Source organism: Epinephelus moara, chromosome 5 (genome assembly GCF_006386435.1).
Source record: "Epinephelus moara isolate mb chromosome 5, YSFRI_EMoa_1.0, whole genome shotgun sequence".
In the NCBI taxonomy this organism is placed as follows: Eukaryota; Metazoa; Chordata; class Actinopteri; order Perciformes; family Serranidae; genus Epinephelus; species Epinephelus moara.
In genome coordinates, this window is record NC_065510.1 from 21322443 (window position 1) to 21338135 (window position 15693).

Below are 15693 nucleotides of genomic sequence, written 5' to 3' on the forward strand. Positions count from 1 at the left end.
TGACTGAGCCTTGGCTGAGTGATTCCCGATCTGCCACTTAAGCGGCTGGGGGCTGGCGCATTGTGCCAGCTCATGTTCAGGGTCATGCCTGTGTCACTTAAAGACTCTCTAATGAGACCCAGACAAGCACACTGTGCCCAGCCGAGCGGAACTGAAAATCTAAAAGCCAACCACAGCACGATAGCACTGGTGTCTGAGAAGAAAACAGAAAAAGGAGAGAGGATTTTGTGCATTTTTTTAAAAATTGCTACAAAAAGTCTTGATCCAAGTCATTTTTCTGAAATGGCCACAGAAAGTTGGGATGCAGCTCGTCATTCAAAAGTGAAGAGTTAGAAAGGCTCAACAGGACCTGTCCTGTAAGGCTGTTGGTTCAGCTTTAAGCCCTTAAAGCCAAGCTTGAGTGAAATGCTGTGTTGTGTGTCAGAGATATTCTTGACAGACTGACAGGAGCTACTGAGAAATATCACTCACAGAGAGACAGAGTGAGGGACAGCATGAAAGAAAGAGAGACACTCAAAATCACAAATTCTAAAGCCATTAAAATATTTTATCCACAACCCTCAGAGAGCACCTCCCTAGGAAAACAGCCTGTTTTTAATAAAGCTGTTCTTATAAACTTGAATTAAGATGGTAAATATTTTACCGGGTATCAGTGAAATATCTTCATATCGAGGCATTAGCTCTCCTGGCCACATTCTGTTTAGTAAAACCTCTGGTGGCAATGCGCTGCACAACACAAGATATACCCCTAGGAAGGAGGTGGAGAATGAATGGAGAGTTTATACAGTGTTGAGCTCACATGGGTGTTGTTCGACATGAATATTCAATACACACCTTAGAATAAACCATTGTGTTCCCATTTCAAGCAAATTCCGTCTGGGATTATGTTTCAAGGCTGAATTCAAAGAGGTAAATGACTACATACACAAGATAATGCCATTCCACTAAAGTAAATGGTGTGCTACATGATGAAATTCAAACAAAAGTAAGTACTGTACGAGTGAGGATAAAGTTTAGGCTCCATTTTATGTTGTTTTCTCTTTAACTGCAGCAGTATGTGTTTTATCAACCTATTTTAAATAATCTGTGAGCCATCTAAACACTTGGTCTTGGCTTAAATTTGTTGTAACTGGATGCGAGCACAGCAGCAAACTCATGGAACGTGTGCGGAACCAATTTTTCCACACTTGGCAATCAACAGTATCCTGGCACAGCACGGCACAATCTGGAAAAGAAGCTGCAGCAGGATGAATACATTACTAGTTGGACGAATATATTATCAGCAGCTGGAGTTTGTATTAGCCTCAAATAAGTTCCCCTATTACAGAGAGAGAGAGAGAGACAGAGAGAGAGAGAGAGACAGAGAGAGAGAGAGAGAGAGAGAGAGAGAGAGAGAGAGAGAGAGAGAGAGAGAGAGAGAGAGAGAGAGAGACGTCCAGACCCACTTCTCTGAGGAGAAAACTGTCTCCAGGAGCTGCAGAGTCGCATGGCACAAATATACATTGTCCCAAATACTAAAATACGGCACACCAAATATGGATGCAAGACCAGATGATGTCCCTGTTTCAGCTGAAATTACTTCTCAGGAGTCAGACATTGCATGCTAAGTTATTTTAGAAGGCAGACCCCGTGCAGGTGCACAGCAATATAACCTATGGGACGACAAAATGTGTTTACATTTATTACGGTTGACTGCTAATATGATTTTGTAATTAAAAGCTTCTATTAAGAAGGTCGGATGGGCATGTTAGATAGGAAGAGCAACAGTCTGGGTGTTTACGTGACTGCATGGACTGACAGTTCCTCCACAGTGTTCCCATTGACAAGAATGAGAAAAATATCTCAAATGTGGTGTTTGGAGTTGCTTCAAGAAAAGATGTTTACAGGAGCTCAGGACGCATCTTGAAGATTCTTCCTGTATTCCAAATGATTTCCCTATAAAAACAAGGAATATGTGCAGAGTGGTACAGTCTATACCAGTCTGGTGTTCAGAGAAACACAGAAGCCCATCTTCCTATTTTAGCGAAGCTTGGTGTGGTAACTGAAGATTAAAGCAATGAATGAGGATTCAGACTGTTTGACCTGCGCATAACAACCGCCTGTCTCTGGGTGTGCGATAAGAAACTGTCTCAGCAGGTAGAAAAACAATACACCGTCAGGCCAAAACAAACAACTAATTGCACAACCCACCCACCTTGGCGCAAGAAAATTAGTCTCAAGCTACAAAACAACTTAACAGTCAGACTGAAAGTGAAAAAGAAACTTATGCCAAACACAAATGACCCGTGTTTGTGCCACTGCTGGCTTTGTGCTGGCGCAAAATCAGAGACTGTAAGGCCTTTACACACCAGGACGAGGTAACAACAAGAAAATGCAAAATACTCCCCTGTGAATATTTTGCATTAAATCTATTCATACCGGCAGCATCTGAGGGTGCAGAGAACCAACTACCAGGTTCCTTATCGACCCAGAGCAGCGTCTGGAAGTCTGTTTGAGGTAAGTTGTTGTATGGCCTAAGCTATTGTAAGCTATTTTATAGACTGAATTACAGAGGCATCGTGCTGATGACAATAACTTCCAAGTAGACAACTGTAAATTGCTTTCTACTGCAGAGAAATGTGAGATCAGCAAACCTGTTTATTTCTGTTGTCACTTTCAGGTGTGTCTGTAATGTTGTAACACCATGGTTTGACCTATCTGAGGTTTCTGCTGGACTTATTTTATGTGCTGTGTTTCTTTGCTAGCATCTTGGGTAAACCAAATCTTCCAGCGTGGAAGCTAAGCGCTGTACTGCTGTGGATGCAGCGAAACACATTTAAGCCACTTAAAAAGACCCACCTAAAAATATCAATATCCTTTTAAGTGGACGCTATATTTAGATTTTTTCCACTTTACCTTACACACTCCCTAATCGAGGCAGCGGTAGACCAACAACTCTCAAGGTAAAATTATTGTTTGTCAATGGAGTCTGCCGGCTTTGAGATAACGGCTTCAGTTCACCATTGAAAGGGCTGTCTGACGGTATAGTGGGGGTTTCAACTCAGAAGTTATTGTAAGCAAACACTGTGATTCAGTGTGTTGTGTTAGCTTTTAGAGGACTGTCATTCATTTATTCATTCATTTAATTTCTGTCACCGCTTTTCTGTTAGGGGGCAAGGGGGTGCTGGAGCCTATCCCAGCTGACATTGGGCAAGAGGCGGGGTACACTCTGGACAGGTCGCCAGAGTATCGCAGGGCTGATATACAGAGACAGACAACCATTCACACTCACATTCACACCTACGACCAATTTAGAGTCACCACTTAACCTGCATTTCTTTGAATTGTAGGAGGAAGCCTGAGAACCAGGAGAAATCCACGCTGATACGGGGAGAACATGCAAACTCCGCACAGAAGGGCTCCACAAAATGCTGACCACTGAATTGTAGTTTACTCTGGTAAACAGTTACGTAAGAATGTAAGGAGTGGATCTACTATGTGCTGCCTTTGTCAAGGTTGAAAGAAGAAAGTTTGCCATCTTTGACTGGGCTAGAGAGCCTTCGTGTAGTAATGGTTTTTCTGTGAAAGCTCAGAAAAACTTACTTTGTTCCAAAAAATAACAAAATAAATAATCGCTTTTTTGCTGCGTACTATTTTGATTCTCTTTGAAAGTACTCATGACAAGAAAAACAGTCTGAAAAAATATATTGATATGTGAATTAAGCGTATGAAGAAAAAAAAAAAAAAAAAAAAAAAAAAAAAAAACGCCTCCAGTATGTAAAGGCCTCTAATGTGATACATTTGCAAATGCTAACCGCTGCAATGATGGAGTCTCTACTCATCATAAAGCTCATGAATGTTTCATAGCCAGTTATGCCAAATTAAGATCTTGGCACCCGGGGTTGAGTGGGGTGCTTGATTGGGATCATGCATACACCCACACTGGAGAGCCTGTTATAAAGTCTGTATAAAATGTCTGATTCAGAGGGCCCGGCCCCCTCAGGATTCTACGTCTGGCTCTCTTTCCCATTCCCACTGATGTGCCAGCTGGTTTTCCCACGGGATCAATGCCAAAGGACTGGCTGCCATGCTCAGATGCTCATCGAAAGGCTGCACACCATTTTCCTTCAAAACTCAAGGCTAAGGTTTTAGTTGGAGACTGCCTCAAGTGAATGATCACTAAGACGGTACTATAATTCACTGCCTGCTATAAATCAGCACAGGATTCATCGCACCTCCGAATCTGTAGGACAAATATAAACATAATGAGATTCTGCTGCAGATTTCTCACAGCTTTTCATGTTCATCCTCTGCAAAGTTTAAAGCTCCCTGCTGCCGAGCCGACGCATGAAGAGTGACGGCTGGCTTTGAACACGTCCCCATTATCATCTTGCTCTCACGCACACATACGCTAAATTTTCGACATGCAAAACATACAACAAACACACAGAAACGCAGCCACTGTTTACTCACTGATTCCTGGGCCTTGTCCTTTGCATCATACACAGTTAGCTTGACTAGTGTCTCCGGGCTAGCAGGATACTCTGAAGGGAAGGTCACCCCCGTCAGAAACAGCGGGTCTTTGTTCGCCTGTCAGAGAGGGGGACAACACAGAAACAGGGTGAGACACTATATGTGTGTGTGTGTGTGTGTGTGTACATGTGTGGTGATGTGTACCCTTATATGCACATTTGTACTGCAACACACGTGTTTAAAAAAAAAAAAAAAAAAAGGCAGGAAGCCGAAGGGATAAAAGGAGGGAGGGAGACTTGGGTGGGTAAATGAGCCAACAGCTGGGCTCAGTCTGTCCTCCTTCTCTTCCTCTTCCTCTTCCTCCCGGCATTTCTCCCTACTCGTCTTGCCTCCCCTGCTGCCTCTCCTGGGCAAAAAAAGGAGAAGATAGAGCTCTCCCTGGTGGGTCTACCTGGAGGTCTGGCATACCTACTGCCTCCCAACTGAGACTGCGGGCCAGGAGCTTCTAATGTTGACAGGTAAGCTGGCACAGTGGCAAGGTGGCAATGGGATCAAACCAGTATCCACAGCAGCCAGTACTGGGTCTTCTTCAAACACACCAGAGGGCTGCATGGCATCAGCTAATATTCACTCACAACATCCTGTTATCACAATACCCAGTCGTCACCTTTAACTTCCACACCTTTTGAACTGCAGGGCTTGTTTTGCCATGGACTGCAGAGACCTTACTTTTATTACACAGTAAAAATGTCCTAACGAGGTTGTAAAATGTTTTTACTTTAGATTTAAAACCCTCTCTAAGAACCCCACAGTACCTGCAGAGTGTGGACCTGTGTGTCACTTGTTTCACCTGTTGGTAAGAAATGTTCTTACAAATAAAAAATAAGGCAGGTTTCTCTGCCAGTATCTAGACAATGTCCCTAGTTTCAACAATTTTCTGACCATAGCTGCGATTCCATCCGCCTTTATGTATGCACATTTTCAATTTGCGCATTAAAAACCTTCGTGGAAAACCCAAAAGTTAAAAGAAATCTCGAAATACAGCTTCCAAGGGCACATAGTTGTAATATAAGTTAAAACTCTTCCATTGTCCTCTGTGCTCTCTGTTACTACACATCCAATGTTTTCCTTCCTTTGAGGTTTGACTGGTGCTCCTTTAATCATATAATCTCGTTACACCCGCTTATACAGTGGCACCTGACTAGAGAGTTTGCGCCACCTGCTACTTATCTTGATGAATCAATTCCCAGTATTTGCATAACAGCAGTGGATGGAAAACTACATAAATTTGCATTTTCCTTTGCTGTTTTTTCTGAAAATTGAGGTAAAATTTGTGCTACATGGATGGAAACCCAACTCTTGCCAAGGTAATATACCTTCTTCCAACAGTGTTGGAAGAGGAGACTCTTGTTTGAAGAAAATTGTTTTAAGAACATTAATTTTATTTGCCAAACGGCCAAATGTAACTGCATCAACTGGTGATCTGAAGAGATATGTTATGAGTTTAAGTGTATCTAAAGATTCAGCTGGCTCAGGTGCATACCTTAGCTCAATTAGCCCAGGTCATCTCTGTCGCAATCATTCTTTTCTTTGAATTTTCTTAGACCCTGCAAAAATGACTGACTCATGCTGAACCAGAAGCCAAAGGGGCTTTTCTGGGAAAGACTCAAGGATTGTTTAGCCATTTAGTGTTGTCTACTTGAACCAATTCAAAGCACTTTGTGTTTACACTGGGGGCTTCCTCTTCCTCTGCTCCGCTCTGATGGGCGTCTCTAGAACGCAACCCTCTGGGACCGTGTGGGGACAGGCAGGGGAATGGTAATGAGACTGACACAGACAGACTGGCATGTATGAAAGTATAGTCACACCCTGGGTTAAAAAAAACACCAGCAAAGAATCTACGGGTGGTCTGTACAGTTGAAATAAAATATAAATATCATTTAAATATTTTTCCAATATTGATGTATTGTATATGACAAATGTAGGCTGTATCATGAGTGAAATATTTCAAGTAGTGTGCAGAGTAATGTACTCGGATTTTACTGCATTTAGTTAGATAGACGTTTCGATCCCAGTTGGATCTTAGGTCAAAATGTTCACAAATGGATATTGCACCCTTGTTACTCTACTTAAAGTCAAGGTCCCTCTCCAGACAGGTTTGAAAGTATGTAATAAAACTGGCACTAACATTTTTTTCTTTAACATGTTTTTCACACATAATAGTAAAAAAGAAAAAACGAAAAGGGCAGGAAACTGATCTACTCTTTTTCCCTTATCGTGAAATTCTGAGTCTGGCCCTGTCCCACCGACCACCACTGCTTGCAGTAGGTTTCCTCTCTCCAGTGCTTCTCACTCAAGGTCTCACGGTGAAAGAGTGAAGATGGCTAGCGTTAGCATGAGAGGAATCATTGGAGAAATTCAGGCATACATGTTTGAGCCACAGTCAGAGCCTATTGTGCACCAAAATCAGTGACCAAGAGACAAATCAGAATGGTAAGCGCAGTTAGTATCTTTTATGTTGTTCGGGAGCGTGTTAGCTTATAGGCTAACTGGCAGTGGCTAACACAGCGTGAGTGGTTGAGAAACATTCAATAACATCTCCTACAAAGGGGTTTCTGGTAGACAGTGGAAGGAAGCTCCAGGGTTTACATCCAAAGAGTTGCACACTCCACCATGTTTGCTGTCAAAACTTTTACCTGCTAATGCAAATTCTGTTTTGACAAGTCCGTTACGCGCTGAAGGTTTCGAATTTCTTTGTCGGTGTTGCGTCAAAGCCTGTTTCCCGTCGATATGTGTTTCCCAAATTACACAGCAGTTGGCTTTCGTGTTAGTAACGTATCTAATCTAGAATCTGGGAATCAGGGACGTGCACTCACATCATTCAGTAGAGGAATGTCAACAAATGTGACAAACTTTGCACAGATACAAATCAGACATTTTATGGAGCATAAACATACTAAAAACATATTTTTGAGTGGGGAGGGATTGTAAATGAATTTGTGGTTTTGAGTCAGTGCACAGGTGTGAGACTTGCCTGCACAGTAGCTGATTATTGCGTCAGAAACCCTGAGCATTGCATCAGTTTGTTAGACAAAGCAAATGCTAAATGATGGTAAGTCAGCATAACCGGAGCTCAGGTGAGACTGACACCAACAAGCCCCGAGTCCATGGCTACAACAATGGGTGTCAGGAGGATTGGGAGCCAAGGCATAAAGCGCCCTAAAAACAGCAGTGTGTACTTAACAAACACACACACACACACACACACACACACACAAAGGCAGAATTTTGTGTTCAACTGCACACACACACTCACGGAAGGAACACGCAGACACACCTCCTCACCGCACCACTAACCCCGCTGATCCTTCAGAAATCTTCCATGCGCTGACAGAGGGGAAATAAAACAAGTCTATCGCTTCTTGTTTCAGCCTCTCTAGACATGGTAATACCAGTCTTGATGCCCGGTGCCATTTTGCCGCCCAGTCACGAAGCTTTGTGGTTTGTGTATACTAACATCCTAAACACACAGCCTGATTCAGCACAGCACGTACAGACACATTGGAACCAGTGCACTGCTTTAAGCTCAGTGCAAAGCTGGATATACATCAGTGCTGTACACCAACAAAAAGACAGACAGAGCCATTATATCCAAGAACGTGCAGGTACGTACACACATACACACACATAAGCTCTTACACCTCCCTCACTGGCACACTGAATAGGCCTCATTCAGACTTACCAGCATGGTTGGCAGCCTCAGCTGTGGCTGAATCTTCTTAGTGCTACTGATGGGCTGAGATGAGCTAAACTGGTAAGCCTGTCTCCATTTACACAGAGAAGTAAGCCAGTCTGTCATACAAGTGGTCAACATATGCTATGGGAGACAGCTGCCCCTCTCTTGTCTTTTTGTCCGTTTGGGTTGCAAACCTCAGTGGAATGGCCAATTTAGGCCATTACAGGGCGTGTGTGTGTTTGTGTGTGGATTGGGTTGGGGAGGGGGGTTAAGTATTCTGGCTTAACTCTCACTACAGTGGAGGTTTTTCTTCCTCACTTGACCACTCATAATTACAAACACAGACACACAGACACACACTCATACACACACAGAGACTAGACTTTTTGGACTTGCTCCAGGCAGGGGGTTCTTCGCTTGACTAGCATGACATCAAAGGCTGTTTTATCCTTTGGCTCTGCGTGACGTCAAATCCCTTGAGTACCACCACCCATGTTTGCCTGCCTGTGTTTTAGGAGTGGGGTTTTCCTACGAGATACTAGATAGCATTCTTGTGTCTCGAGCTTCAAATACAATTTGTCGAAGACGTTTCCTATTGCGCTTTAAAGAGATTTAGAGGGCTTTAGATTTTCTACTTAAGTTGTCACCATTCCTTTCTGTTTTACCAACAGTAGATTAAGATACAGTGCCCACACTCAGGCGTAGACTTGCTGTGTGGAGATAAAAGTGTCTGCCTTTTGTGGAAATATGGCATTGTGTCCCAGTTCCATGCCATACAGCATATTAATACTTTGAAGTATAAACCATTTGCTTATCTTAAAGGTGTTTTATAAAGGAAATTAGTATTCATTAATTTAATGTACTTTATTGTTTTGTACCAACTATTCTATATAAAGATGGACAGCACCTCTCCACTTCCTCCCACTATACAAACATCAGGGTTCCCACATATTTTCATGGACAAAAATTCCGAACTCCTTTTCAAGGATCCATAATATTAATATTTTTTGCCCTACTTGCCCGTAATTGTAATTTCTGGTAGCTGATTTACATGGACGGAGAGACAGAATGCAGGGAAAAAGTAAACGCTTGTGATGATAGACAAACGTCACACATCCACATATATCAGAGCTACCTTACGTCGACGGCCTCTGAAAATAAAGGTTATTCACAAAAGACTACTGTGAAAATGTCATTACACACAAGTAAATTCCATGAGTTTTCCAAAACTTTCAATGATTTTTACAAATTCCATGACATTTCCAGGTTTTCCATGACCGTGGGAACGCTGAAATATGAAGCCAAAATATCCCACATACAGCTGATGCCCTCTTGTGCTGGTGACGTCATTTGGAGCCAGAATCCAGCAGTACCAACCTCCACGGTATCGAGTTCCCGCTTACCGACCACTTGCGAGCAGCACCATTGATCGTGAGCACACTAACTGGCACACTCAGCTGTCAATAATGATTTATTAGCTCCAAATAGCTATTTAAAACTAAACATATCCGACAAATGAGCACTTGAACATAAAGCAGCCTGACAAGAACTACCTTAAGTAGCAGAAATTATCTTTGGGAAACTGTATTTGACGAGTGCGTCAAGTTTGCCCATGTCCTATCTGCTAACATGGAGGGGGCGGGGTTAATGTAATGACCTATACTGCAGCCAGCCACCAGGGGGCTATCAAGATGTTTGCTGCCATATACTTCAATCTGAGCCTTGAACCCACCCAGTCAAATAAGTAGTCCTATTTCCATACGTTAACATTAAATGTAATGAGTTTTTTATGCATCTTCAGTAACATTGCTGAATAAATGATAAGCTGAACAGGAAAAGAAATAGTTTCAGGTTAGTTTTAATGAACTGAAATGTCATTTGATTTTTATCTGTCATCAGTTGTAAGTCATCATGTGTCATAGTACCTACTAGCTCAGTGCCCTGTCAGGAGGGGACGAGTCATTAGAGTACAGCCAAACCTCCTCAAGGAAAATGACCCAAATTGTACAAAATGTCACCCCTAATTTTTTTTACCCACCCAAGTAGGCACCACTGGCACCAATAAACTGGCTCTATATCAATCTTTGTGTTTAAAACTGATACAAACGGCCAATTTCACACCTGAAACCTTCAAAACCAAGTAAATATTTTTCCACTCTTTCTTCCCCCAGCAGCAAATAGCCAACTCATTTCTGCTATGTAATAATCTAAACTTAATAATCACTATTAGTGTTCACAGTGACCTGTAACACTTTGTTTTATGTTTTTGTACAGTCGCAGTAATTTAAGAGATATGGATTCTAAAACTGACTTTTTCAAAAAGCCAAAACACCTGAAGACTTTAACTAAACAGTAGTAAAGTCCAGATCCAATGTGATTAAATGCTATCCTGTTCTTTTTATCTGATCCCTGTCCAGTGATTCATGGGTTAGACTACAGAGGGCTAAGTGGCAGCTGGCATGTTCAATCATTTATCTCCTAAATTAAACCCTTATGTCATATACCGTGGATTCCTGATTATACACCTATCACATGAGAACGACAAGGACTGAAGCTTTCATGCCGCCAAGACTCTGGTCAGTGTCCAGCAAAGCCAGCGGCAGCTGTTGAGAGCAGGCATCCCGGGAATGTGACAAACCGGAGAAACACAAGTGGCAGTTGGGCTTTCTTCAGATTCAACACACACACAGTGGGGCTTCCCAGCACACACATATACACATGCACACGAACAAATCCACCTTTGGTCACACAGGTTAATGAACATCTGCTGCTGTTCATGTTGGAAGTCAGTGTATGAGGGGGAACCCTACTGGTCACCACTGTCCTGACAAGCAACCTCTGTTTCTCTAAACAACACACACACACTTCATTCAAGGAGGATTTCAAAGTCACATTGATATTTTACCAATGCTGTGATGCTTCTGGGTGATAAACTAACACTATTATTACTGATCAGATTGATCTGATCTCTGTGTGAAGTGCTAAATATACTGCTGCATGTTATAGCAGGTATCTTCACTTCTATTACACAATCCGGACTAATAAAAAGAATATATAGCAGAGAAAACTCCTCCGACTATCTAAAACACCTCTTATGAGGCTGCAAACCTCTCTTTTAAAACAGACTTGTAAAATAACACAGAATGTGCACATACCCGGTTTTTGTTAAGACGAAAGCAGTCCATATCCTCAGATCCTACTCCAAATCCTGAACATTACAGCCATGAAATCAAAACTCCAGCGGCACTCGGAGTGTCTGCAGAGCTGGCTGAGCCAGCATACAGTATCCTACCACATCCTGTGTTCCTACACACACACACACACACATGCTCAAACACACACGCACTGCTGTTCCCTTGACATGGCTGAGGGGCAAAGCAGTTGAAATGCAGTCTTTGAAAGAGACGGTTATGCTCATTTAGCTTTACTGGATTAGCAGGAAAATAATATGCGTCAGGAAACTTTGCCCTCGTCTGAGGAGAGAGAAAAAATGTGTGTGTGTGCGTGTGTGTGCATAAATGTGTGTAAGTGGGTGTTCCATAGTGGGACGGGGGCAGCTGTTGCCGCCCAAAAAACACTTGTGTGACTGTTGCCTTGGCAACAGCACTGTCACCCTAGAGGTAATAAAGAAAAGATGCATTTAAAGACGGTAAAGACCACATAAACACTCTCACTGTATGGAGCCTCTGCAGAATTACACTCACAAACACATACTTCACATGTTGAGAAACGACATTGATAAAGAACAACACACCAGCTCTGATAGATGTCTGGACTCAGAGTAGATATAAAGTTATGGCTCCTAGTCTGTTCCAGTTAGATGAGTCAGATATGGAAAAAAAGGTTTAGAAAAAAGGAGGGCAGACAGAGATGGAGAGAACACCAACCAAGACCCAGTGACCCAGATATACAGCAAAACAACAAACATCAAAGGTCAGAGAGAGGATGGTGCATATGTGTGTGTGTGTGTGTGTGTGTGTGTGTGTGTGTGTGTGTGTGTGTGGCCTTACCTCCACTATCTCTGTGCAGGCATGAGAGACGAGGTGCTGCTTGTGGGGATCTATGACAGCCACCTGGACCAAAGCATTGGGCTTCCTGTCTCTGCCTGAGGCCACCAGATCATTACAGGCTACAGAGAGGGAGAGAGAAGGAGAGACGATGGAGGAAGGAGAGGATGGAAGAAAGGAGGAAGAAGAATAAGAGGATGAAAGTTAGGATGAGAGGAGCTATTCCTTTACGATAACAAACATCAGTGACACAAATCACACAATACTGGGTCACAAATGGAGAATGTGACAATAACTGAGAGAGAAACATGGTAAATAAACAGGAGAAGAAAGAAAGGAACAGCTAAGGAAGAGGATTTAAAAATATCTCCCTTCAGATTAGATGTCACAGGCGCTAAGGAGCTACATCACCACAAGAAGTTAAATCAGCTGTCCACACTTCTCTGAGGCCTCTCCCCAAAACCAATAAAAGTTTGAGGAAATAAATAAAATACACATATATATTGAGATATAAAATTGTTGCCCCTGTAGTTGATTAAAATGGCAGTGGAGTTTTCCTCTGGCAGTGACATATCAGTTTTATTAGGGCTTTCATTTCCGACAACAAAAGCGGCTTGTCACTCAGCCCCGCTGGCTTCCAAGGACAGGAAAGACTTTGCATCCCACAATTCCTTTATAGGAAACCAACACTTCCTGGTTACGAATAGAAACTCCCCCTAACAAGATAACACTGGCTAATCCCATCACTGCTAAACTGATGTAGTCGGCAATGTTGATCAAATCAAAAAGCCAAAAAACCTGTTTGATTTTTTCTGAACCTTGTGCAGGAAAAATGCTTATTTCTGTGGTTAGTTTTTAAAAGGTGACTCTTCTTTTCACATCTGCTTATAGAAGGCCTATTAAAATATCCAACCTGATACCCAGTAAATTACACCATATGGCCATATGAGTTTATGTATTAATGAACATTTGTATACACTTGAGTACTGTAATGACAATTTTGTGTTCAGTAACCTCCTTGGATCTTCTCCAAGAGCTGCATTTTATCTACCCACACAATTCTGGCATGTAAACAGCAATTGATCTTCTCGCAATGCCTGGTCAGTTTTGCACATTACTCTGCAAAAAAAGGAGTCGAGATAATATCACTCAATGGGTGAAATTCCATTTAAAAAACAGCAAGATAAGATAAGGCAAGATAAGCCTTTATTGATCTTCAGAGGGGAAATTCAGGTGTTGCAGCGGCACAAAGACAGAAATAAGTACAGATAAATAAACAAGTAAACATAAAATGAGATACATCCGGTATAAAAGCACAAATATATACTACACAAGAGCAATTACAGATAAAGTTACAAGATAAAATGACAAGTTATGATAAATATCAGCAGTCTAGTATTATGTACAGCATAAACCAAAATAATATATACACTGTGAAAAGCTGTAGTTGGTAACTTTTACAAAAATATTTTTTTTGCCATATTTGCCGGAACGGTCTATACATAAACACAGTATTACTCAAGACAGATAATCAGTGAAAATGGCATTTGTTAGCAGAGGAGTCTCTAACGCAGCTGTCAATCATGTTAATCACTGCTCGTGAACTGCAGTCAAACCGTCAAACTAGGCAGCGCTGATCAAATATGAATTGAGATTCTGTCACTGCGTTGCCTATCTCTCGCCTCAACTGTTAACAATATGTTTCCAGAAACATATGTTAGTGTACTGTTTAGCTGTACAATTAGCAAGTTTGCTCCAGCCAATGGGCGGTGCATAGTTTTGACTCGACTGTAGGCAACACAGTTACAAAATTAGGGCTGTACCCGACTACAATTTTCAGATCAGATTTGGCTGTTAAATATGAATATTAAACAACTGGTTCCTTTTTTTCCATATAAAGTTTGAGTTGGGTTCTGCGGGACATTCAAGGTCTGCAGTGTTCAAGTAATATAGCAAACAAGCCAAGTTATCCCTCTAAGCTAATGCACGCTAACTTCACGAACAACAAAACAGGAATGTGCAATTACATTTTTCACCGACCCTAGATATCGAACAAAAGCCAGTGACTGTATCATATCGAGTTGCTCTGAGTTATAAATTCACCTCTTGTAAGCAGAAAGAAGATAAAGTTATCTCCTGCCTTATCTCTGCCTCCTCTGGGCAGCTGCCTGCGGCTCACTCAAGACTCAACCTGGGTCTGGGTCTGCAGCTGCCTATGTCGGGGAGCAGCATGACAGCGAAGAGTGCTCACTCTGCAGCTAAATCCCAGAACCAAAATGTACCCAGGAGTACAGTGCACCCCCCCCCCCCCCCCCCCAAAAAAAGTGCTCAACTTTAGGAAACTCACTGAGGGGTCTCTGACTGATGCTTCAAGTTTTGGACATGATTGACAGCTGCATTGGAAACTCCTCAGCTCAGTTTGGTTGTTAAAACAGAATATCAAATGTAGTATGGTATAGTGATGGTATAGTATAGTAAAGTATAGTACGTATATAATATAAGAATCTGCAAGGGCAGAAAATTGCTTTGTTGTTTGCAGTTCCATCTTCACAGTCTTGATTTTAATGTTTAAGCTTCAGAACAGCAATTGGAGATGAAAAGGGGTCTTGCGGGAGCCATTTTAAAGGGAATAAAGAGCAAGAATAAAGTTGCAGAGAGAAATGAAAGGTTCAGTAGCAGGGCATCGAAAAAATCTAGACCTTTCTTTCACAGGTTTAGAGGTGGTTTATCCGACTCTCTCTGATGTGTTAGGTAAAGAGATGAGAAAAACGACATAGTAAAGTATTCCCAGTGTGCAACTGGAGAAACTAATCATTTCAGATTGTACCTTCACCGCAATATGTACAGACACACATACAGAATACAGCATAAAGCCTCCTTTGTATACATATATATTAACAAACTCACAGTGATATTGAGGCATTGTGAAACGAAAAAGACGGAACCAGAAATTTTCCAGCAGAGCTGGAATGCTGACTGTACTGTGAAGGTGACTGTCCTTTTTTAAAAAAACGGCATCAACACAAACAAAGCAGGGATTTAATAAGCATTTGTCACACACTTGTCTGAAAGGAAGCAGAGGAATTAAAGATGATGCTTTGAGCATTCAGAATTCAAAGCTTTTTTTGTAATCTTTGACTTTACAATTCTTTTTCAGCCTATCTTATGTGAAACTGAACACACTTCATCAAATAAAGAAGAGATACATTTGGTTGAAGATTGGCTGACACGGTGTAAAATATTCAGAAGGGTTCAATTAAAGAGAGTGTTTGTATAGTCATTCATAAAACATACTGGCAGCTGTCTGAGATTTTGTTGTGTTTCACAGAGAACAACCATTATAAAAGAATATTTTACAGTAAATTTCAGTACACTCAAGGCATTTTAACAAAACATCTAGTTAGTTTAGAGCTTTGATCATCGGCTCCATCAGGATCACAATATTCTCTTTCAATGGCAGTCTGTTTTACAATTTACACTAATGGTTACCAAGATGAC

General features: G+C 41.7%; 1 protein-coding gene across 4 annotated transcripts in view; it reads right to left on the reverse strand.

The window, feature by feature from the left end:
- The window catches only part of inpp4b (inositol polyphosphate-4-phosphatase type II B), a 201758-nt gene that overhangs the window by 156982 nt on the left and 29083 nt on the right, over positions 1 to 15693 (reverse strand). For 3 of the 4 annotated variants that reach the window (XM_050044694.1, XM_050044693.1, XM_050044695.1), the window contains 2 exons: positions 12199 to 12317; positions 4453 to 4569 (listed from right to left, as the gene is read on the reverse strand). In XM_050044694.1, coding sequence (XP_049900651.1) covers positions 4453 to 4569; positions 12199 to 12317 — 236 coding nt within the window. Of the gene's footprint in view, positions 1 to 4452; positions 4570 to 11343; positions 11592 to 12198; positions 12318 to 15693 lie in introns of those variants that run through there. The other variant, XM_050044696.1, reaches the window with a different exon arrangement.